This window comes from Rutilus rutilus, assembly GCF_951802725.1.
Source record: "Rutilus rutilus genome assembly, chromosome: 15".
In the NCBI taxonomy this organism is placed as follows: domain Eukaryota; kingdom Metazoa; phylum Chordata; class Actinopteri; order Cypriniformes; family Leuciscidae; genus Rutilus; species Rutilus rutilus.
The window spans coordinates 4089566-4113037 of record NC_140220.1 but is presented as its reverse complement, the minus strand read 5'-3'; the positions used below and the strand labels follow the sequence as shown (position 1 = coordinate 4113037).

Below are 23472 nucleotides of genomic sequence, written 5' to 3'. Positions count from 1 at the left end.
TCTGTAACTGTGACAGTAGCAAAAACAAAGACTAGTTTCTTGTTCTTCAATAATGAGCTACTATGTCCATTAAGTAGTGATGGATCTTGGAATAATAATAAAAAAACATTATTGCAGAGCAAGCTGAGGCAATAAACTCCGAGTCCTTACCCTAAAATATTCCCCACTCTCTCTTTCTCCGTAGTATTAGAAAGTCCGATTAATTTCAGTGAATCTACTCGGACGGTTTGTTGTAGCAATGAACTTGTTCAAATAAATAGATTTGCAGATTCATGAGTCATCCCCCAGTAGGGTTCACAAAAGCCATTTTACTTGCTGTAGTTTAATAAATATTTAGTTAAATACTGCTGTTTATCATTATGTTTTCAAATTCATTGTCTTTGTTTGGGGTTTTATTAGCTGCATTCTGTGTAAATTTACGTGTTTGAGTTAAGTGAGGTCCTCAATGTTTTTTTTATTATATAATCTGATAATTGTTTGAAATGTCTTGCCCCGTTTTACAGTTTCAATGTAGTTAGCTACAGTTTTTTAGTAACTTTTTAAAAAAGGGTGATGGCAGATTTACTATCAATCGGCTGCATTCCGATTGGATGAGCTGCATCCAAAACTGTTGTAAAGTGCTGAAAAAGATAAAGCCTTCAACATATATTTCATATTCAGTGTTCCTGTAGCTGAAGTGGCTGGGCATGATACTAGCAATGTCACTGATTTGGTTTCTATGAAATGCACATACATTTAATGTACAATACATTAAATGTATAACTTAAGTTCTCCATTGAAGTGTCCCCTAAATGCATATTAGTTAATGCTGTGTATGCGTGTTCGTGCATCACTCACAGACTCAAGAGGCCGGATCCCACTCAGCGGGGCGTAGACGACCCTGTACTGCTGCACCCGGCCCGAGGCGGGTTCCCAGCGCACGTTCAGAGTGTTCGGAGATGGGTTGTAGACCTGGATATTTCGGGGTGGGACTCTTGGAACTGTGTGTTGAAAGAGAAACCACAAAACAGCAGAGTGAGAACAAGGAATTTACAGAACAGCAGAGGAACAGCTCACAGAGACGTTTAAACAGGAGGAAGCTCAGTAAAGTTCAGGAATTAATGCTGAGCGAGGCATTCGACAGGGGCGCATACAGGTTTTATGGTGAGAAAGTAGCAAAAAGGAAAGGCGGGTGGTGGGGGGCATTTAGGCTTGATGCTAAGACGGCTTTTTACGCTTTTTAAACCAAAGCAGATGTGAAAAAAATCCTACAGAAATCAGTAAAAAACTATCCAACATGAGTTCAAAGGATCCCCTTTCTTTTAGTGCAACTTATTGTTATGTATGCAAAACCTCAAGTGCCCTAAACCTGTATTTTTTTTGTAGTGGGCTAACATACAATCGATATTTAGCATTTATACCAACATGCAATGAGTGGTGATCTATATCAAATCCAGTTGCTAGGGTGTTTTGAGTGGTTACAAAGGCATTGCTAACACGTGTCTACACCAGACTCGAGTGGCGTGATGTGACGAAGCCAAATACAACCTATTAAATTCAGTGATGCTGTCTATACTGGATGCGGCAAATCCCCAACAGTAAACTCAGTTCTGATGGGTTGTTCGGTCCAAGTAAAAAAATATGAATTGGGTCCTGCTCTTTTATTTTCTACCTGATGAACATCCTAAGTCTGAATATTCAGAAAAGTCTACTCAACAAGCCACTCAATTTGAACACCAGTGTACCTCACGATTTTTAAGCGATATCAATAGCGATGCGTGACAACTTACGTGTCTTTCCTTTCTCAGACTGTCGGAGACCCTCTCCCTCAGGATAAACAGGAACCACAGTCACGGTATAGACCGTGTCTGACAGAAGGTTTCTTAGGACGGTGTTGGTGGTGCCTCCAGAAACTTGCTCCTTTTGATGTGTAAAATTTAAGAGGAAAGTTATAGAAGATCAGTTAGCATCATGTCCAGAAGACAATAGAGGTTAGCATCTTTTACCATGTCCTCTGCTCCACCAGATGCCGGAACGTAGAAGATTCGATACTGCCGGACGTTACCCTCAGCGGGCTCCCAGCGCACCTTCAATGAGCTGGTTGTGGGATCAGTGACCTGCAGGTTTTTCACTCCACCCAGAGGCTCTGGGAATTGTGAGAGTTTAAATTAAGTATGCTGCATGCTAACACAGAGTATAATTCAAAGTTTACATTGCATGTACACACTTGTTTTCCCATTCTCAGACTGTTTCTTTCCTTCGGCATCTGGATATACTGGTACTACGGTGACCCTGTACTCCGTGTCTGGCTGCAGGTTTCTCAGAACAGTATTGGTGGATACTCCTGACACTTGAGCCTGAAGAGTACATCAGTGCAGGCACACACTAGTTAGCAACCAACTAACCAAACTGACAAACGTGAGACAAATCGGGATTTAGGTCATTACCGTGTTTGAAGCACCTCCGGCAACAGGCACGTAGATAAGATTGTACTGACGAACATCTCCATCTGCTGGGTCCCATCGCACTCTCAAAGAGTTTACAGTTGGGTCTGTCACCTGGAGGTTCTTCACACTTCCCATAGGTTCTGCGTTAATAAAACAGACATGATGAACCCTCACAAGACAATAATCCGGGATCCCATATAGAGAAAATTGCAAGTTACGAACATCTGGACTCACTTGTCTTTCCATTTTCTGACTGACGCTTTCCTTCCACGTCATTTTCATACATAGGCAACAATGTGACCTTGTACAGCGTGTTAGCATCGAGATTACGCAGGACGGTGCTTGTCGTGCCACCGGAAACTAGTTCCTGATCACAAAACACAAGAGATTTGGTTTTATAACGTGGAAGGTCCTTTATATAAACCATTAGAAGTTAATCAATCACATCCTACCATCTTCTCAGCGTCTCCAGGCTGCGGGACATAGAAAACCTTGTAATTTCGAGGGTTTCCAGCAGCATGCTCCCATCGCACGTTTAGGGTGCTGCTGGTGGGATCGGTAACTTGAAGGTTGCGAACTCCACCCAGTGGTCCTGAAAAGCAGCAATACATGAACTTCAATACCTCAGTCATTTTAACTCTTTCCCCACCAAACACTACATTTTCTGTTATTTGTGAGAAAACGCTTTCACAGAATTTTCAGTGTTTCCATGTTTTCACTGTTAGGGGGTGCTTCTGAAAGAGTACTGAATCTACTGATCAAAGCACATGCGAAAGGATGCAGAAACAAGCGATCTCATAAGTAATACATATGCATATGTAAAATAACGCAATCATCAACATTAAACAGCATATAAATCAAAACTAGGACGACCCAGCACGAGCTACAGGACTGTGCAAGCATTAGGGGTGTTGATGGACTTGATCTATTCCATCTATGTTTTGATCATCGTTCTGAATCCAATCCAGATGTATTCACCAGATGTAGTCTTTGACAAAAACGTGATTTTTTTTCCAGCTTTTTGCTTAAAATGTTGCTTTTTTTAATGAGTTACACATATTCAAGTGTCGATAAAAAAAAAAGAATGCATGAAGCTAGAATAAAAGGTTTTTTTTTAAAGCAGAGGGTCTGTTCTTTCTTTTGATATATGGCATGTTTAGATGGGGCCATGAAACTTAAGTGAAAATGATCAAAAATGCTGGCGGTGGCTGGCAACTTTTTAAAAACATTTTAATTTGGTGGCCAAGATTATCCAAAGATGCGCAACACTATATGTTCACCATAAACTCACTTGTTTTTCCATTTTCTGAAAGAGGTTTGCCCTCCATTTCGTGATATACTGGCACCAGAGTCACTGTGTAGGTCGTGTCAGGCTCCAAGTTCTTCAGAACAGTTGAGGTGGTCGTTCCAGACACTTGATCCTGCCCAAGCAAAATTAGAGGAATCAAGAAACAAAATACCGTTCAAGTTTTGCAGCAGACCTGTTAGCAACTCTTGAATGGATACATCAGTATTGATTGTAGGGCTTGAAAATGCTTTACAGGTGTCATTTGTATAAAGAGCAATCATTTACAAGAATGCATATATATATAACAAGTTTACAAGGAGATTTTTTTTCTTCTCTAAACTAAAGCACAATGATCAAAATGTCAATGTTCAGGGTAAGAGTGTATCAGTGTGAAACTACAGCGTTAAATTCTCTTTTTTGTTTTCCTTTGCTATTTCTGAAACATCCATGGAAATCATTCTCACCACTTCTTGATCTTGGCTACCGGCAGGAACGTAAATGACAATGTATTCCCGCACACTGCCCTCTGCGGGCTCCCAGCGTACGTTCAAGGTGCTGATAGTTGGATCTGTAACCTGCAGGTTCCTCACGCTGCCCAAAGGTTCTAAGGAGACAACAACGGAGTTGACTCAACATTGACATTGATCGTTTGCGTGCATTCTTCAGATATTCATATATGATTTCTTAGCATGACTGATGTCATTTTGGAGTCACTTACTAGTCTTTTCCTTCTCTGAGAGTTGAGGTCCATCTCCTTCAGCATACACTGGCAAAACAGTCACGGTGTACATTGTGTTTGGCATGAGTTTACTCAACACTAATGTCGTGGTGCTCTCAGACACTTGTTCCTGAAAGAATATAAAAACTAGAGCTCAGTGCACTTTATCAACTTCTTCAAACCAATTCCAACTAAGGAACCTTAGTTTGTTTTCATGACAATCGGTTGCACAAAGTCTATCCATCTAAACAGATATAGAAAATTTAACTTCTAAACTAAAAGAAAACTGAACACTCTCTTTGTAGCTTGCCAAACAAATCCGTTTCACAGTTTACTCCAGCTCCATCTAAACATTGGTGCTCCCAGTTGTAAACTTTCACAGCTGGTTTTTTAACATAATGAGACTTCAATTAAAGTTACATTGCACCACTCTCTCATCCTTGTTCCTTAAGGGAAGATAATGTCTATATACGTCTGTCTGCAAGCCATGTCATTAGATTTTAGAGAGATTACCACTTATGACATCAACACTGTAGAAACATTATTATAAGTTATTCCTACTACCATGAGCTCAGTTCCTCCGTTAGTGGGCACGTATACCACTTTGTAGCCCTGCACATTCCCATCAGCGGCTTCCCATGTGGCAGTGAGTGTTGTGAACGTGGGATCAATGAGACGGAGATTTCGAACACCTCCAAGAGGTACTAGAGTGAGACAGACAATAATTTGTCAAATATGCTTTGAAACAGCGCTGTTCCAAAAGCTATCGAGCTGCCTTGAAGTTGCACATAGTACACACAAATATGAGGTTAAAAACAGACATTTTAATTGTACTGAACTATTTACATAGATACTTAATGAGCTTACTACACTTTTTCTTGCATTTTAAGACATCATAAGCACCTGTTTGGATACATTTTTTGTAAATAAAATGCTTTTCAAAAATTGTAGTCAGCTCATTAAGTTTTGTAACAGAGATATCGTGTTTGTCCATAGATAAATAAGCTACAAAGTTGATACACACATGTCTTTCCATTCTCAGACTGGCGTCTGCCCTCTGTAGCGGGATACACTGGAACCACGGATATAGTGTATGGAGTATCAGGCTGCAGGTTTCGTAGGACTATGGTTGTTTGGGCTCCCGGGATTTGTTCCTATTTACAACAAGGGAAAATGGACTTCAGTGAACTTCTCAAAACACATTTGTAATGTACAATTTTAAGTAGACATCATGGTAGTGTTTGTAGCAAAAAAAAAAAAATTCTAATTTTGTTGCATTGAGACATTTTCATAATAATTAAATGGAAAAATGTACTGCTAAAATACATCTATAATGCACACTTTTAAGTACACGTCATGGTAGAGTTTGTTGCATGAATAAATAAGTAACTATATTCTTTAATCTGATAATAGCTGTGAGAGACAGAGCCCCACCATTGCCTCAGTTCCTCCAGCTGCAGGAACGAAGAAGATCTTGTACTGGCGCACGGCCCCGTCTGCGGGGTCCCATTTGACGTTCAAAGAGGTCATGGTTGGGTCGGTGACCCTCAGGTTCTTCACACCACCCAGAGCTCCTGCAAAGAAGATTTCCATTTTACTGTTTTGGCATCAGGAATATAAAGCATAATCCAGATCGCGCTTCCAAACTGGATTTTCAATCATGTTCTCAAACAATTATAAATCCCAAAATGGTGCAATACGCATGCTCACTCCTAAAAATAAAGGCTCTTCAATGGCTATTTGCAGCACATTGAGGTTAGCAAAGAACTACTTCTTGGTAGTTTGTCGGCTGTATAGTTGCACATAAGAAGCTTATAATACTTTCTACGGGCAAAAGAATTGGACAGAAATATCTAAGGGAGCCGTTTAGTCAGCTTTTTTTCATTCTTAATCAGTGAAAGCAAGATGTTGATAGTATGAACTCACTTGTTTTTCCATTCTCGGACATTCTCTGGCCATCTCCCTCTGCGTAAACAGGAATTAAGGTCACAGTGTAAAGTGTGTCCGCCTGAAGGCCTCTCAGAACTGTGGTGGTAGTGGTTCCTGATACCTGCTCCTGTTTCCATAATAGCACACACAGTATAAGTCAAAGAAACATTGCAAATCACTTCCCCTCGAGATCTGCGAATCAATATTTATGATTAATCTAAACATCATATTTGATGAGTTTATTTTTTAGTTGATTCTAGAAGTCCTACCAGTCCTACCATGCTTTCGGCACCACCAGCTGCAGGTGCGTAGACGACCTTATACTCCTTCACTTTTCCTTCCGCCGGCTCCCAGCGAACGTTCAGCGTGGTCATGGTGGGGTTCAAAACCTGCAGGTTTCTCACTCCTCCTAAGGGTTCTACAGGAACACCACACACAGCGTTACATAATGCCATCTAATTTTCATTGCATAACGCTCCAGATGTGAGTGAAAACCAAGATGCTTTATGGAATGCATCCTCCCTAAATGAGTTTATCATTGTTTTTGCTCCACGGAATGGAGTCATAAAATACTTCAGGACATTGAAAGGATTCTCTTGGACCCACTTACTTGTTTTTCCTTGGCCGGAAATATCTTTACTTTCTCCAGTGCGATAGACGGCAGCCACGGTAATGGAATAAGGGGTGTCATGGGTCAGCTTCTGAAGAATGACACTGTTCTTTTTTCCACCAACTTGAACCTGTTGAAAAAGATGTCAATAGAAAGACTTGATTTGTTGTTCAATGAGATAAAATATTTTGAATGTGGTGCAACACAAAAGAAATGCCCCATTTTGCTTCCATAATGTCAAGTATTTCCTACTAATTAATGGGGGAAAAATCGTAAAAAGTACCCTAAAATAATGCCTAAGTAGCTAGTTAACTTCCTTTCACACACACTCAAACACTCTTCATTTCTCTAGCTTGATTCCTCATGTAGTTGTCTAATAAACCTGGCATTATACATTGCGAATATTGTTGGCTCTTTAAAAAACGCTTTTGTTCCTCTTTTGCAAGTTGCTTTGGATAAAAGCATTTGTTAAATGCATAAATGTTATATGTTATATATATATAAGCAATAGCTCACATGGACAAGGTGTCTTAAGTAGCTGAAGACATTACATTTTGATGATTTTAAAGATTTTATATTTGCAGTGGAATAAAATGCAAGAAAATATTATGCACTAGCATGAATAAATCGTATGACTTTTTTTATACCAGTTTTCGTTGTGACCAGCATGCTGCATTAATAAAAAAACTTGTGAAAGCGCCATTGTTCAGTTTTAATATTGTTAGCCAAAGAAACAATACATGTTCTCTAGACTGATCATCTCAAGCGCCTTGACATTAACTTTATAACAGTGATTGTTTTGTATCTTGATGGTAACTGAGGGCCACATAACAGACATGTTGTGATGGTTTGCATCAGATCAGTGTGTTGGTAATGACTTTCTGTCACGACGTTCCTTTTTGGCTTTCAGCGGGCAGCTTGCTGTAATGATTAACACAAGGCCTAGAACTTCATCAAATGGATTCTGGCCTTTGCCCTGCTTCAAAACATCTCAATGGAAGTTGAAAGGGGACAGCTGAACTTACAGACAGCACTTTTCCACCCGCAACGGGCTGGTAGGTGACTTTGTAGTTCTGGACGGGGCCTGGCGCGTGGTCCCATTTCACCGTTAGTGTTGTAGTGGTGGCGTTGAAGACCTGGAGGTTTTGTGGTGGTCCAGTGGGCACTGGGAGCAGACAGAAAGGTCAATCAGCAAAAACGGTCTTTTGAAACAGTAGATAAAACTATTAGGGATGGGAATCATGAGAAATTTAACGATTCTGGTTCTGATTGCACTTATTGTTTTAGGGTTTTTGAGGAGGCACACTCGAAAAACTGTTCCGAATTGTAAAATAAACAAAAACAGTAGGATTTTGGTAATATATTCTAATGTTTCTTTTATTTTAAAGCACATTATTTATAGGTTATTGTAAAAAATAAATAAAAAAAACACACCAAATTTTTGTTTTTAACTAAACATATCTTATGAAGAACCAGTCAACCAACCTAGTCACTCAACAACCACTCTGACAAATATGGCGAATCATTAAATTGATTCAAACTGATAACTCAGGTCGATTTTTAACTGCTTCATTAAAACGAATCAATTCCTTCACGAATAGAACCAAAGATCATTTTATTAAAATTTGTTTTGTTAAAAAAAAAATAGAAACCTTATTCTGATTCTTATTGTTATTGATTCCCAACCCTTCTTATTATGCTGGTTACTTGAGCATCATGAGTCAATCCTGAAAAGCGGATGGAGGAGGTGCATGGATGTTTGGGATGGAGAAATGATAATTTGCAACCAAAAACGATGCAGTCGGGCAAGTTGTGCATGCGCGTTTATGACTGATGACAGATGACAATGATGAAAAAATGATAGTGATAAAATGGCAATGATGAATGATGATGGACATAAATGATGGTGGATGAGATTCTGATGAAACACAAAAATGCACATGCAGTTTGTCATCTTAATTTTTCATTAAAAGGTTCATCATCCTCATTAGCATTTTACATTCACAATAAAATGTCCTCTTATTGGAAACAACATACCAGGTGTAATGAGCTTTGACACTAGAAAAAGATAAACAACATGTTATTTTATTGTAACGTCAACATCTGTTAATGTGCTGGCTCTGAGTCTTGAGACATGTGACAAATGGGTAGTATAGTCTAAATTCAATAGTCTAAATTCAAGTGAATACAAGGTTTGTTAATGTTTATAAAATGTACAGTACTGTTCAAACGTTTGGGGTCAGTAAAACTTTTCAGATATTTTATAAAGAGGTATCTTATGCTCACCAAGACTGCTTTTATTTGATCAAAATACAATAAAACAGTAATTTTGTGAAATATTATTACAATTTAAAATGATTGTTTTCTATTTGAATATATTGTAAAATGTCATTTATATTTTCAGCATCATTACTCCAGTCTTCAGCATCACATGATCCTTCAGAAATCATTCTAATATGCTGATTTGCTGCTGCTTTATATTTTGTGGAGACAATGATACTTTTTTTAAGATTCTTTGATGAACAGAAAGTTCAAAAGAACAGCATTTATTTGAAACAGAAATATTTTGTAACATTATTAAATGTCTTTAATATCCTTGCTTTTTATAGTATTCATTTCTCTAAAAAAAGGAAATAACCTTACTGACCCCAAACGTTTGAACGGTAGTGTATTTGACACATTATTATAACAGGGGGGCGTCTCTTAGGGGTGAAAGAGGTACAGTTTAGAGGGCCAAAAGGCATTTGGGAGCCCGGAGCACAATTTCTACACAGTGGGAAGCCACCTCCCTCACCCCCCAAAACATACATTTGTTGAGACAAATAAAGCAGGAGGTTGTACACAAGTAAACGCCTCTGAACAGACTAATCTAAATGAATTCCTTTATACACAAACTGCTATTTAGGCAGTTTTTTTTGTGTGTGCCTATTTTTGTTCCAGTACACAATTCTGTGTTCTACACGTGTGGTTGTGTGTTAGTCTCACATGTGCGTTGGCTCCCCATCAGATCCTCGCTCTCCGACTCATCGGGGTAGATGGCTGTGACAGTCACGTCATACATCGTGTCTGGGTCTAATTCTGTCAGAACTTGGCTCGTCTCCTCACGACTCAGGATTTCCTATAAAAGATCAATTCTAGTGAGCCTCGCATGCTATTTGAGAGAGTTCATTAAATTTGCTATAAAAATACAATTATGTTGCTTAAGATCAAAGGTACACTTTTCTTTCCACAAAAGGTTCTTTATAGAGAAAAATGTTCTCTAGATTATTAAAATCAGTTCTTCATACTGAGAATTTTTATTTTATTTTGAATAAATATAAATGTTGATACAAATAACAAGCTGGCAAACGTACATATTTGAAGTTGTTCTCGCCCTTCTTGGTCCAACCGATGCGGTACAGAGCGACGTCTGGAGCTCCATGCTCCCATGTGGCCTTGAAAGAAGTCTGGCCCACCTCAGAAAACCTCAAGTTCTTGGGTGCAGGAACCACATCTGTATGTCAACAGAGAAAAGTATGTGACATAGAAACTGGTGCAAACACTTGGACTGTGAACCATCAGATCTGACAAGCGAACGTGTTCCTGTGTAAAGGGAAGCGGGTTGTGTGTCGGCAAGAAAACTACAGACTTGCAGATCAGCTGAGACTGATGAAGGATATCACCCATGGGACTGATAAAATAAAGCCATGAACACATTCACATGGCTTGGGTAAGGGTGGCGTCACACATGGTAGTCATTATCTAGACGGGGAGCATGAAAGACCTGCTGAAATAGCAGATCTTGTAGCCAGTAAGTCACATAGTTCAACACCAATGTAACAAACAAAATCCGGCAGCCGTGAAGCAAGATGCCAAACCAACATCATCCGTCAAACGAGTCATCTTGGAGAATCAGGGAAGATTATAAGCTCACCAGTTATTGCACTGCCAAGCATGGGATTTCCTGGACCCTCGTCGAACACGGGAGTGACAGCAACATCGTACTCCGTCTGAGAGCGGAGGCTGGTGAGAACCAGGGTGGTGATGTCACCGTTGACCTCAACCTGTCAAACACCAACGTCAGTGTTACCATTAACACATGTCAAGGGAATAGAAATAACAGATGCTTTTGACAGACCAGCTCGCCTCGGCTCCATTCGTTACACATGGACTGAAATCTGCGTTGGTGCAACAGAGTGAAAACTGGGTGTTTTTTTAACCAGAACTTTTTTTCCTTTAAGTACACTATCAAACTCACATTCTTTCCATTAAATTGCATTATACAGCATTTGTCCTGAATCATTGTTGATGAACTCACTGACTTCACACTAGGCTTTTATTAGGTGCTTAGGCACAGCCTGGCTTTAAAACGTAGGGTTTTCTTAACATACGGGCGTTGATGCAAGCAGATCTTGGGACATGACTCTGATCCCTCTCTACTTTGGTTGCACACCAGGCAAAAATCATATTTTGTAAACTAACAACGAATCATCCACGTCATACTCAAACCCTCTAAGTATGACAAATAGCAATAGTGATGTTTTGCCTTGTATGGATCCAAAGATGGATCCAGAGTTCATCTTAGTGAAACGGGTCATCTTAACCTCATTCCAGAGAACGTCCAAGAAGAGATAAACAAGGCAGTCTGTATCCTATCAACAAGTTTGCTTGGACATGACCTTTTGGATCTCCTCACATAGTTCCACTGGTTCATCTCAGTAGATCTTCAAAGATAAAAGACTCCTTTTGGTCAAAACAGCAGTACTTTGGAAATATCCATAAAGGCATCATTACAGAGAGACAGGAGAGCAAGCGGGGAGCCAATTACCAGAAGTGGCGTCCTCAACGTAAACCCCTAGATGTTGTCCTACCATATGACTAGGATCAGTTTGTGAATACCTCAGAGAGATTAATATAGGGGCTTTCAAAGTCCTAGCTAATGAACTCTTTCTATGGAAGACCCTCTTCTACAATAAACTCTGACCAAAAAGCTAAAGATTCTCTTCATCTATCTCACATTCCCTGCATAGCTCAGGTCTATTTCCCAACTTAAGCCTGTCAATCATAGAACAAGACAGTCCATTAAACTGCAATTAAAATCTCTTCTTTCAAGCTGGATGCAAGGATTATAAATGATTAAGGATAGGAAATGTAACTACAATTACAATTCCATTAATTAGTTTAGTCCTACCTTCCATTAACTGAAATATCAAACATCATTCTTTTTCAGAACTGGCTTCTTTTTATTTATTTTTATTGGAAATGGTTCTAAAAATGGTTCCTGAAACGATGCATGGGACATTTTTGATATGTGGAATTTTGTATTACCAGTCACTAAACTTAAATGCTGTGTGAATTACAGATTTTGATCACCTCTTTCAGCTCTCCATCCTCTCGCTTGTAGGTGATGATGTACTTCCTGACGTTTCCAGGAGCTGCATCCCAGATTAGACGCATGGAGCTGTGAGTCACTTCCGAGATTCTCAACTCACCCGATGGAGGCAGAGGCACTAGAAGACAGACAGAGATATAAGTTGATATTAATAAAAACATACAATAAATACTGACAATAACAGATTGAAACCATCCGAGGAGAGACGTACGAGTGACTCCTCTGTCGATAAGGGCTTCGCTGGCCGTCTCTCCGTGTAGAGCGAACAGGGAGATTGAGTACGCCGTGTTCGGAAGCAGCTGCAATAACTGGACATCGTTCACATCTGCACCAACTTGCATCTGCAGGAGAGAGGGATGTTAAGAGAATGGACATTAGCGAAGCAACGGCCCAGCGAGACAAGACTTGTTATGAGGAACACCTGGCATAAACACACTCCCGGTTAAGGTATGTCTCCTCCAGACTAAATCAGATCAGCCGGATCTCCTGGGATGATGCTTGTGACTTTTCCAAACTATATTATGCACTATTAAGTACATGACTTCAGGGAGGAGACAGATCCAGAACAGGCAGCATTATCTCCTTTTTGCCAAAAGCTTGTGTTTTGGGCGAGTCTGAATTTTGTAGACCCCATAGAGGATGACTTTATTGCTCAGGAGACTAAATGGAGTTTTCGACTAAGCCTCATTTAATTAGCAACTTTGTCTCAGATGTCTTCTGAAATAAATATAAGTTGACATACAATAAGAGTATATAGCTATAAAATGAATGTGGTGGATAGCAGATTAAACGATTTGGCCACAAAGGAATTTGATGAGAAATGATCGAGTTAAAATTGATAGCAGACTTCTGTATCTTTGTAACTTGGAGTTTACTTGGAAAAGACTTGGAGTTTTTTTCCGATTGATAAAACTGAAAATCCTTTATGTCAACTAAATTTAATGTTAGTTAATATTTTTTATTAAAATGAAAATTAAAGTATTGAAACTGGTTTTTGTTAACTGAAAAAAATTAAAATAATAATAATAATAATTAGGAAAAGTGTTAGAAAATTAGGAAAATAACTAGAAATGTAGCCTTAGCAACTAACTGAAATAAAACAAATTTAAGTTGAAGTACTAAAGTTACTCAAACTAAAATCAAAATAATTTTTAGCTAATTAGAGAAAAAAAATTAAATAACAAAAACAACAAAAGCACATAACAATATTACTAAACCTTATATCAAAAGTGAAAATCTAAAAATAAAAGCTAATTCAACATTTTAATAAAAACTATAATTCTATATAAATAACACTACAATAACACTTTGTGCCAGAATATGGAATTAAAATGGTTTCACATTGATTTTATTTGTGATTTATCTTTCCTATAGAGCTGAATAGCAGTGTGAAACAGTTTCTCCTTGCTTTGACCATCTGGCTATGCTAAAGGGGCCGCTGGCAGAAGTGGGTTTACTCTGCCTTGAGGTCTAATAAAGCAGAGGTGGAAATTTTGAGAGATCGTCTGGAGGTTGTTCTGGAAGGCGTCAGTGTGACAGGCGCTCACCTCCAATTTTCCAGAGGGCACACTGGCGTTGATGGTGTTGTAGTTCAGCAAGTACCCGCTGGCCCCGTCAACTAGCTCCCATCTGACCCGCATGGACGTCCGGGCCTCGTTGTACACGGTCATGCTGGTAACAGCAGGTAGGGGCACTGTGGTGAAAAGAGATTCAAATGATCTAATCTATCTTTGAAGCACATTCCAAACAGCTTTATAAGAATGAAAAAGAACAATAAAAAGTTGTGATTTCTCATTAACATTCATGTTTCGGTCACATTAAATGACCATAAAGCTAAAGCCACAATGACCACGGCAGATTATTGCATCCAAGTGGCTCATGACAAAACGATAAGCCTCTCTTTACGATGGGATAAGGTCTCATAATGTTGATCATAAACATTATAGTGAGAAATGTTTCAAAAGACTTAAGCAAACTATAAAGCGAGAATAGCCAATTAAAATGTTCTGCTTACTTTAAATCTGTTTAAAAATCATTCAAGTTTACTTTGTCCATCTATAAGACCAAAACTAAGCTGTTGACAAGGTGCCACTTCACAGATTTCACAGCTGCTTTATATTTGTGATGTGGAAACCAGCATTACAATTGTGTTATATAGGAGCTGCAGTGTTTCTTTGAGGTTTCATAATGGCTCTGCTCCAAACAATACTGAGCTGCCTACCTACTGTAGACACATGTTCAGGCATCATTAGTGTGCTCCCAACACATCGAATGTTCTTTAACTTAAAGGATCTTTTGTTTGGGCCAAATTTTTGCATGTATTTTTGTGGATAAGGCATTGTGACGAGACCGGCCATTCAAAAAATGGTGGAAAACGTGGGAAATTCCAGTTATAAATAGAACAGGATTTACTTACAAGATTTACATAAGAAAATGTGAGTGGTGTTTTGCTCATGCAAATCATGATGCTAGGGTGTTGCTATGGTATTCTGGGTGGTTGCTAGGTGCAATTTTCCACTGGAAAGTAGTTGCCTTATGTAGACAAGGTTGTGAAAATAGCAGCAGTATGCCGGGAAACAGCTGTTTCCAGTGGTTGAGATAAAGATATGGTTTATGTGGTGAGTTTTATCAGACATTGAGATTGAACAGTAGGAGAATTAGTGTGATTCACATAAACAAAAGGAGAGGTTTTGATCTGCTCGACTTACATGTGGTTTCGGTTCCTCTCAAAGGCTCGCTGCTCTCCTCACCAATCACTCCATAGACATTGATAACATACTCGGTCATGGGGGTCAAGTTGACCAGGACAACTGTGTTTTCTTCACCATCAGCGAACATCTGAAAAACATCATCAGGGAGAGGTGATCTTCTGCTGAGAGCGGTATTACACAAGATGGAGGGGTGGAACGGGGAGGCATGTGGCCATCTGAAATCATCTCTCTTTGGCTGCAGGTTCTTAGAGGTCAAAATTCAGCATGCGAACACGCAGGGCATGTTGTGAGATTTATGGGATCTAGTTCAGCCCATACTGATACATGATACTTTTAAGCCATATAGATCATGCCAAATGCACACAGTGTATATGGTAAAATAAAATATGACATGATGCATGGCTTTGAATTAATGTTATATGAAAGTTATCCTGTTTTATTGAAGTCATTAAGGTTACAACAAGAGGTATGTAGAGATATGGAAGTTAAATGTGAATGTTGCTCTTCATCAAACTTGACTTTTATAGCAAGCACGCAATGGGCACCATAATAAATAAATGATAGGCACATATAAATTCTGTTCCATAACTCAATCTTTCCTAGACAGAATCATAGATATACTCCCAATGCAAAAGATGCTCAAAAACGTGAGTAGGAAAATTAGACTAACCTCAAAGACAAGCTTAGTATAGAACCGAGTGAAAAGCAGATTTTCAATACGAAAAACTATAGTTAAAACATAAAACTAATTTAAAAAATGCATTTAAATATTTGTGTTATATATTTTTATTCTTAATAGTGTTAACATTAAAGGTATATTTCACCCAAAAAAATGTATTCTGTCATCATTTACTCACCCTCATGTTTGTTCCAAACCTGTATCAATTTCTTTCTTCTGTTGAACATAAGAGGAGATATTTTGAAGAATGTTAGCAATCAACCGGTTGACGGTTATCATTGACTTCCATAGTAGGAAAAATACTATGGAAATCAATGGCTACCGTCAACTCTGGTTACCGACATTCTTCAAAATATCTTATTGTGTGTTCAACAGAAAAAAGACACTCATACAGGTTTGGAACAACATGAGGGTGAGTAAATGATGACAGAATTAAAACATTTCTATGACCTTTAACTTAGCAACATGCTAATGTCTTTTTGTGTTGCTGCCTATTTAGAGTGTTTCAAATAAGAGGATTTTGAAGTTCAGTGATGGTTAGGAGGTTGCGTTATAAGGCAGCTCACTCAACAGTATCAAGTTTTGCACAAGATGCAAGAGAATGTAGGCTAATAAAAGAAAGTGCAATAACTTTCAGAAGTTTAAAGTCTGTGAAGTATCTACCATGCATGCATTTGTCCACTTGAACACAATATATGTGTTTTTAATGCTCACCACTTCAGTATTTCCTCCAGCGGCAGGGACGTACTCGATGCGAAACTTCTCCACCGGCTCGTCAGGCGGCATCCAGGTCGCACGGAAAGAGTAGTGCGTGACCTCGGAAGTCTCAAGGTCAGTGGGTGTCCCTGGGCCACCGCCTGGTTCATTGAAAGCAATGGAAAAATGTGAGCCGTGGTGTCAAGCAGCTCTCAAGCAGGTTTACACTTAGACTATAAATCTTCCTCAGGCCTATTAGCTTCTTGCAAAAGTTTAAATGGGTTATATATCACAAGTTTCATGGTTCTGTAAATCACTGCTATCCCCCAAGGAGGATCGGAGTGCAACCTACAGTTTTCCGTCTCAGTCTTTTCAGCAAGATTATTAGTAAAAAAAAAAACAAAGAACCGTCTGGGAAAACAAGAGTGCAAATCAAAAATGGATGGCACAAGTTCAAGCAGTTTTAGCCGAGCCAAACTTTGGGAGTTCTTGTTTTTTTTATTTCTAGTCTGCAGAACAGAACCAGGATAGATTTGTTTAGATTCACAGGTTGTTTTTCAGTCAAAACAAACACTAGTCAAGTATGTGACTGTCTGTACCTGGGCCTTTAACACTGTTACAGAGGTTAACAGTGAGGTCGTCCACAATGTCCAACAGGAAGGAGAAGTCGTTGACATTGTACATGTGAATATCATCAGGGTCGGACGCAATGGATCGCAACTCATTTTCATCTGCATTCTTCACACCTAGAAGCCAAGAGGAGCTCATTATTGAAAGATCTCAATTACTTCAGCCGCGTCAAAGAGACATTGATCAAGCTGTAGTCTTGCCAAATAAAAAGCTGTGAGATGTTTGGACACAGGAGAGCTCTGGGTTGAGTGTCTATCACTGGCATGCAAACTATCATAGTCCATTGTGACTGAATGGATAGTATGTCAGCAATGTGAAGAAGAGAAGAACTTACCGACGGCATAGAGCTCAATGCCAGAGTCACGCAGTTTCTGAGAATTCACTATAATCTCGTCCTGAGATTTGCCGTCCGTAACAAGGACACCAATCTTACGAGAATCGGGTCTCAGACCCACGTTTGCCCTGAAGTTGTTCTGGAGGATGTAGTTCAAGGCCATACCTTTGGAAACACATTAAGTTGCACGTTGGTTTCGTAACATGTCACCTTATTTTATTAGATCTATTGCATTTCTCTATGAGAAATGGCTGTTGTGGATTCATGCATTTCTTATCTGTCTACATTCTATGTGCAAAACACTTCTGAAACTGATTTAAAGGTGAAGTGTGTAATTTTGGCATTAAAAGAAGCAACATATTGAAAATTTTTGCATTTTGCACAAATATGTAAGTAGTTTGTAAGCTTGGGCAGATTGACTTTCATGTCAGTGGCAGATGCTAAAGTGTTCTTTTAGTGTAATTTGCTAGTTTCAATTCTCTGATTGGAGGAGGTTTCTTTGCAGAATCATAGGTAATGTACATTTTCACCAGGAAATCTGCTGTTAAACACAATTAATAAAAAAAATTTGTAAAAAATAATGTAGACTGATGGATTCAACAAAACCATATAGTTTTAAACAGCAGCTCAGAGTAGGTCTATCTTTAAATGTTATCTTTTTTAAAAATGAATTCCCGTAGAGTAGAAAATTCATGCGATTTTTACAGATAGCAGACTATCATATTTTTTGCAATTGCCACTAGAGGTGCATAAATGACACACAACACCTTTAAATGTTGTTTTCAGGGATTTAGATGAACAAATAAGAGTGCATCTTCAAGACTAATGTAAGAGCTCGGTACCCGTCATTGTATTTCCGCCTTTGTAGGGTAGGTTGGCCACAGCTTCCTGCAGCGACTGACGGGTTGCGTGAGCGTTCAAATGCCACTCGGTTTTGGGATCCCCGCTGTACTGAGCCAAACCTGTGAGAGAAGCACACGCCATTATGAATGCAAGAGTAAAGGTTCCTGTTAATAACTCAATAAGGAGCTCTGCATAAAGCTCACATCTGGAGTCCAGATGCAGGAATATACCTTCAACATATCTAAAAACATGAAGTAAACAGAAGCAGGGCAGACTTGCCGATTTGAACCCTGTCAGGGCCGATGTCAAAGACGCCCACCATGCGACCAATAAAAGCCCGGATGGTTTTGAAGTTCAAACGGCCGATACTCCAGGATCCATCAACCAGCAGGACGATATCAGCCTTGGCTGTGGTTTTACACTGAGCATCTGTGAGTTAAACACACCAGAGTTATACAGTGAGAAACGCCAAGAGGAGCTTAGATGTGATTGTATAATCGCTGATGGCAGGGAGAGTTCAACAAGAGAGTGATGAGAAACGGGAAAGAGACGTGTACACATGCTCACAGCAAATAAAAAGTCACATTTACACCGCAATAACTTCAAAACATCACAATTTTAGATAAGACTTTTATTTCTCTGTAATTTCTTGGAGCTACAGACTCTTTCCATTAAATTTCTACTTTTCTCCTTTGAATCTTCAGTCTTGCATTGTATCCAAATCCCCTTTGGCACCTGGCCCTGGAGGGAATTTTTCCTGGCATTGACATTGCTTCTGTTCTACAGAGAAAAGAAGTAGCCCTTTGTGATGCATGAAATACGAGCTTCATCTCTTTTGCGCATTCCACCTCGGGAGAACGTGTGGAGCTCCAGATACCTATTGAGGGTGAAAAGAGCCCCAAAACTGAGGCTAGAGCACTGGTGATCTCACTGGACACCATCACACATGGTCTGCAAGTGAAAAATATCTTGTGAAATTGATCATTTACACACATATGCTCATAAAATAAAGATACATAAAAAATGAGGCACCAGCTGATTGTACTTAGTTTTACATGGTTTCCAACTGGTCCAGGAGGTTTCAACCTTTTTTTTTATTAAATAAATAAACTAAAATACATGAAAAAAAAAAATAAAAAAAAAATCTGGCTTAAAAATTACATATAAAATGTTAATTTTAAAACAGTTTAGTCTGAAAAAATGCTGGCAGACAGCGATGGAGAGCAAAGACACATTAACTTTCCTAAACTTCTCTCTCTCCTCAATGAAACAGTGCCTAACTGAAAACAGAGCATTTTTTTCCATGAACTCGTGTCACAGTGCTAAAAAATGGGAGAGAGACACACATTCAGACAAACTCTCGTACATGCCAACAGCAGCATCCTAAAATAAAGACTAAACAGATATTAGGCTATAGGTTAACACCACCCGATATTCTGTATGACCTAGATGAGGTCAGTTGAATCATTTTGATGAACTATTTTTTTCTTTGGAATGTTTCATTTTCTGATTAATCATTTTTATTAAAAACATAAACAGGGTTCGTTTTGATTATACGTTGAACCTTGCAGACATCCTTCTTGACCAGACCACTGGTTTGGGCTAGTTTGATGTGACACTGCCCTCACGTGACCTTTACTGTGTTCGTTTCACCACTAAACTCCTGCAGCACACTCCCATCATCCTCCCTGAATCTGCTGCTTAAGTCCTCACTGCTGCACAACTTCACCACTGGAAAGTCTTTCACGTTATGACTGCTCTCAAGTCTTTAAACTTCCGGCCAATAGCTGCCAGAATCAAACTCAAGACACTGTTGCTGCCAAAGGCTTTGAGCCCACAACTTCAAACCATACGCTTGATCTCGCCATGAAAATTCGCCTCTCGTGTCTCTATTTGTACACTTTTGTTCATCGGAACAATCCCATTCATTTATTTGAAATCTAGCATTGAAAGACACTTCTTAAAGAACCTAGAAGTTGCATGATAACATTTGATGGCATGTCATCTTAACAGAAAAAAAAAAAAAAAAAAAAAAAAAAAAAATTCTTTACCCGATTTTGTGTCAGTACATTTAAAATAATTTATCAATAATTTGTACATTAGAAAGGGAAGGTGAATTGTGAGATACAGTATTCTTAGAAAATAATAATATGAATCTATTTATAATAATATTATAATATTCAATACTTTATTTTATTATTATTTATATAATTTGTTGTATATAATAATAATAATAATGTATTTTTTGAATAAATTATTAACATATTTTACCCTTAATATTACACATTTTTATTTATATTTGCTACATATTAGCATTTTATATTTCTCATCTTATTTACGGTAACATTGTTTATATTATTTATAATATTTGTACTGTACAAATAAATCTAACCTCATTGACTCGATTCTGCTTTAATGGCTCATCTTGATTCATATGATGCTGTATTGCAATCATTCTTCCTGGGGTTCTTTGTAGTTCTTGAGGCCTAACCTAAGCACTTCAACAGAAAGTACATGCTAAGAACATACTATAAACACGACGTCTTAGAATGATGTGCTGAGATTATACCGGAGAAGTCAAAAGGTGTTTCGTTGATAGGTGCATCAGAAAGGGTGGTCTTTTCCTCCCCAGCCAACGGCATACTTTGACCTCCATCAAACATGCCAAAAACAGCCACGGAGTATTTAGTTCCAGCTCTGTGAAAGAAGAACAAAACTGAAACCATATGTGCCATCTTAAAGCAAGAAGATGATTAGATGAAGATGATTAGCATCACTGCATTGAGAAAAGCATCTAAAGTTGATGCTAAACATTACCTGAGTTCCTCTAAAACAACCGTGTTGTCGTATGGTCCAACAAGAAGTTCTCCTAGATCAATATCATTTCCGCTGGGATGGAAAGTGACTTTGTACCCTCGTACATCACCGGGAGCAGGGTCCCAGGATACACGGAAACTGGTTTTGGTGGGTTCAGAGGTCTGTAGGTTTCTTGGGGCTTTATATGGTGACACTGTAGGATGAAGAGAAGGCGGCGATATCAGCACATGCTAACACAATCCAGCTACAAAATACTGCAATCACTATGGGCATACTTTACTTTGTATTTCATACGGTCAAATTCTATGCAACTAGATTTGTATGTTTTCTAAGTAAATAGTATGTGACTTGAATGACGCTAAGGTGCTCTGGGTGGTTATGCAGTTGTTTAGGTGTTTAGTACGGTGGCCCAGTAGTGCACAACACAACTAAATTAAAAAAGCAAACATAAGTTCACAACACAACGAAATTAAGCCACAACACAACGAAATGAATCCACAACACAACGGAAATGAGCCACAATACAACGGAAAATGTACAACACAACGAAATAAAGCCGCAACACAACGGAAATGCCCCCGACCACTAGAGGGCTCTCGGAGCGCGGTAAAGTTAGTTTTCCGGCAGTCTTAAAGGGATTAGTTTTTACAGTGTAACCATTGTATATCGACATAAAATATACTTCAAAATCACCTACATGAATTATAGCTGCGTATTTATACTGGAGAATGCTTTGACGCGCTACAACAGCGCATCCCTAAGGGAACGTCTGGCAATTCCACCAAGTGGTTAAAACCTATAATTTATTATAATATAATTTGATACATAAAAATAAAAATCATTTGGCGAATTGCAGAATTACAGGAAGGTATTGGTACAATTTTATTTGTAAGTCAGTCTGGTCACTAGGAACCTACCACAAGCTTTAGGACATGAAAAAAAAAACCTTTAGGTGAATTACAGCCTAATGTTTAAAAAAATTATAATAATAATTGTGTACTGTGTACTGTACATATAGGGAGCAATTGGCACAATTTCACCTGTTGTAAGTCAGTTTGGTTAATAGGAACTGCAACCTTTGAAACATGATACAAGAAAAAAAAACTTTTATTATATTACAGAAATTTCCTAAAAAAATTATTGTTTACTGTAATAAAGAAATCAGCTGAAGTAAGTCAGTCTACTACCAATACAATCAAGCTTTGGATTTGGAAAATGTCTGTTTTTGAATGTTAAAAGTAATTTTAATTGATACAAATTATACGTTTTAACAACTTGAAAGAATTGGCGGACGTTCCTTAGGGATCAAGCGCTGGTGGCGCGTCAAAACATTCTAGAGTATAAATATGCAGCTATAATGCACGTAGGTGATTTTGAATTAATAAATGTCGATATACAATGGTTAGCTACATACTGTTAAAACTAATAGTGGTGTTGTTAAATTTTTTTGTCTCAGTGGCATGGAAAACTAACTTTATCGCGCTCCGAGAGCCCTCTAGTGGTCGGGGGCATTTCCGTTGTGTTGCGGCTTTATTTCGTTGTGTTGTACATTTTCCGTTGTATTGTGGCTTATTTCCGTTGTGTTGTGGATTCATTTCGTTGTGTTGTGAACTTATGTTTGCTTTTTTAATTTAGTTGTGTTGTGCACTACTGGGCCACCGTAGTTTAGTGGTATTTTAACACTTCCGCTATGCAGTTGCTTGGGTGTTTGATTACTGGACCAAGCCAAAAGTCAAAATATTGTGATATTCTGGTCTATTGATATGGTCCCTCTTTCAATGTAAGTCTATGGGCCCTATCTTGCACCCAGCGCAATTGACTTTGTACACCAACACATGTATCATTCCTATTTTGCACCCGACGCACAGCAGACTTTTCCCTCCACAGATGCACGTCGGTAAATTAGGGAATGAACTTGCGCTCCCGGGGGCGGTTCAGCGAAAAGAGGAGGCGTGTTCCGGCGCAAACGTTCCCTGGTGCTATTTTGCAGTTTCAGAAAACAATTCCTGAGTTATTCAGATGCTATTTTAAGGGCGCATGCTTGGCCATAATGTAGCGTGTGCACAACGCGCATATACTTCGCTTCTCTCATCTACACAGACGCAACAGTTCCAATTTTTGCAAACCATACATAATTACAAGGAAAAATATTACCACACGAGGAAAATCATTAATCTAGTCAATCTAGCTTACACATTTACCCAAATTATTACACGCCTGTTTAACCGAAGCTAATTTGGGTGGGTTTCTCCCATCCCCATACAATGTCATTTCTCTGTCTTTTACGGCCCTGACGAGAACGTCGGTCTCCTCGGCTGTGAACCGCTCCTGGTGTGCGCCTGACAAATCCGCCGTTATAATAGCAATCCTGCTTTCCTGCTGAACTGATTGGTTTATTTCACGTTACACCCAAACCACAC

General features: G+C 38.8%; 1 protein-coding gene across 2 annotated transcripts in view; it reads right to left on the bottom strand.

The window, feature by feature from the left end:
- col12a1b (collagen, type XII, alpha 1b) overlaps positions 1-23472 on the bottom strand; it is a 72633-nt gene that overhangs the window by 30799 nt on the left and 18362 nt on the right. For both annotated transcript variants that reach the window (XM_084431770.1, XM_084431769.1), the window contains exons 15-45: positions 21053-21245; positions 20805-20932; positions 18515-18664; positions 18235-18354; positions 17393-17557; positions 17028-17174; positions 16447-16589; positions 15051-15180; positions 13890-14035; positions 12554-12683; positions 12324-12460; positions 10885-11014; positions 10325-10464; positions 9957-10089; positions 7997-8136; positions 6972-7101; positions 6640-6779; positions 6359-6488; positions 5867-6006; positions 5457-5586; positions 4997-5136; positions 4433-4562; positions 4179-4318; positions 3718-3847; positions 2879-3018; positions 2661-2793; positions 2427-2566; positions 2207-2336; positions 1986-2125; positions 1770-1899; positions 838-980 (exon numbers count right to left, since the gene is read on the bottom strand). In XM_084431770.1, the coding sequence (XP_084287896.1) occupies positions 838-980; positions 1770-1899; positions 1986-2125; positions 2207-2336; positions 2427-2566; positions 2661-2793; positions 2879-3018; positions 3718-3847; positions 4179-4318; positions 4433-4562; positions 4997-5136; positions 5457-5586; positions 5867-6006; positions 6359-6488; positions 6640-6779; positions 6972-7101; positions 7997-8136; positions 9957-10089; positions 10325-10464; positions 10885-11014; positions 12324-12460; positions 12554-12683; positions 13890-14035; positions 15051-15180; positions 16447-16589; positions 17028-17174; positions 17393-17557; positions 18235-18354; positions 18515-18664; positions 20805-20932; positions 21053-21245 (4298 nt within the window). The remainder of the gene's footprint in view (positions 1-837; positions 981-1769; positions 1900-1985; positions 2126-2206; positions 2337-2426; positions 2567-2660; positions 2794-2878; positions 3019-3717; positions 3848-4178; positions 4319-4432; positions 4563-4996; positions 5137-5456; positions 5587-5866; positions 6007-6358; positions 6489-6639; positions 6780-6971; positions 7102-7996; positions 8137-9956; positions 10090-10324; positions 10465-10884; positions 11015-12323; positions 12461-12553; positions 12684-13889; positions 14036-15050; positions 15181-16446; positions 16590-17027; positions 17175-17392; positions 17558-18234; positions 18355-18514; positions 18665-20804; positions 20933-21052; positions 21246-23472) is intronic.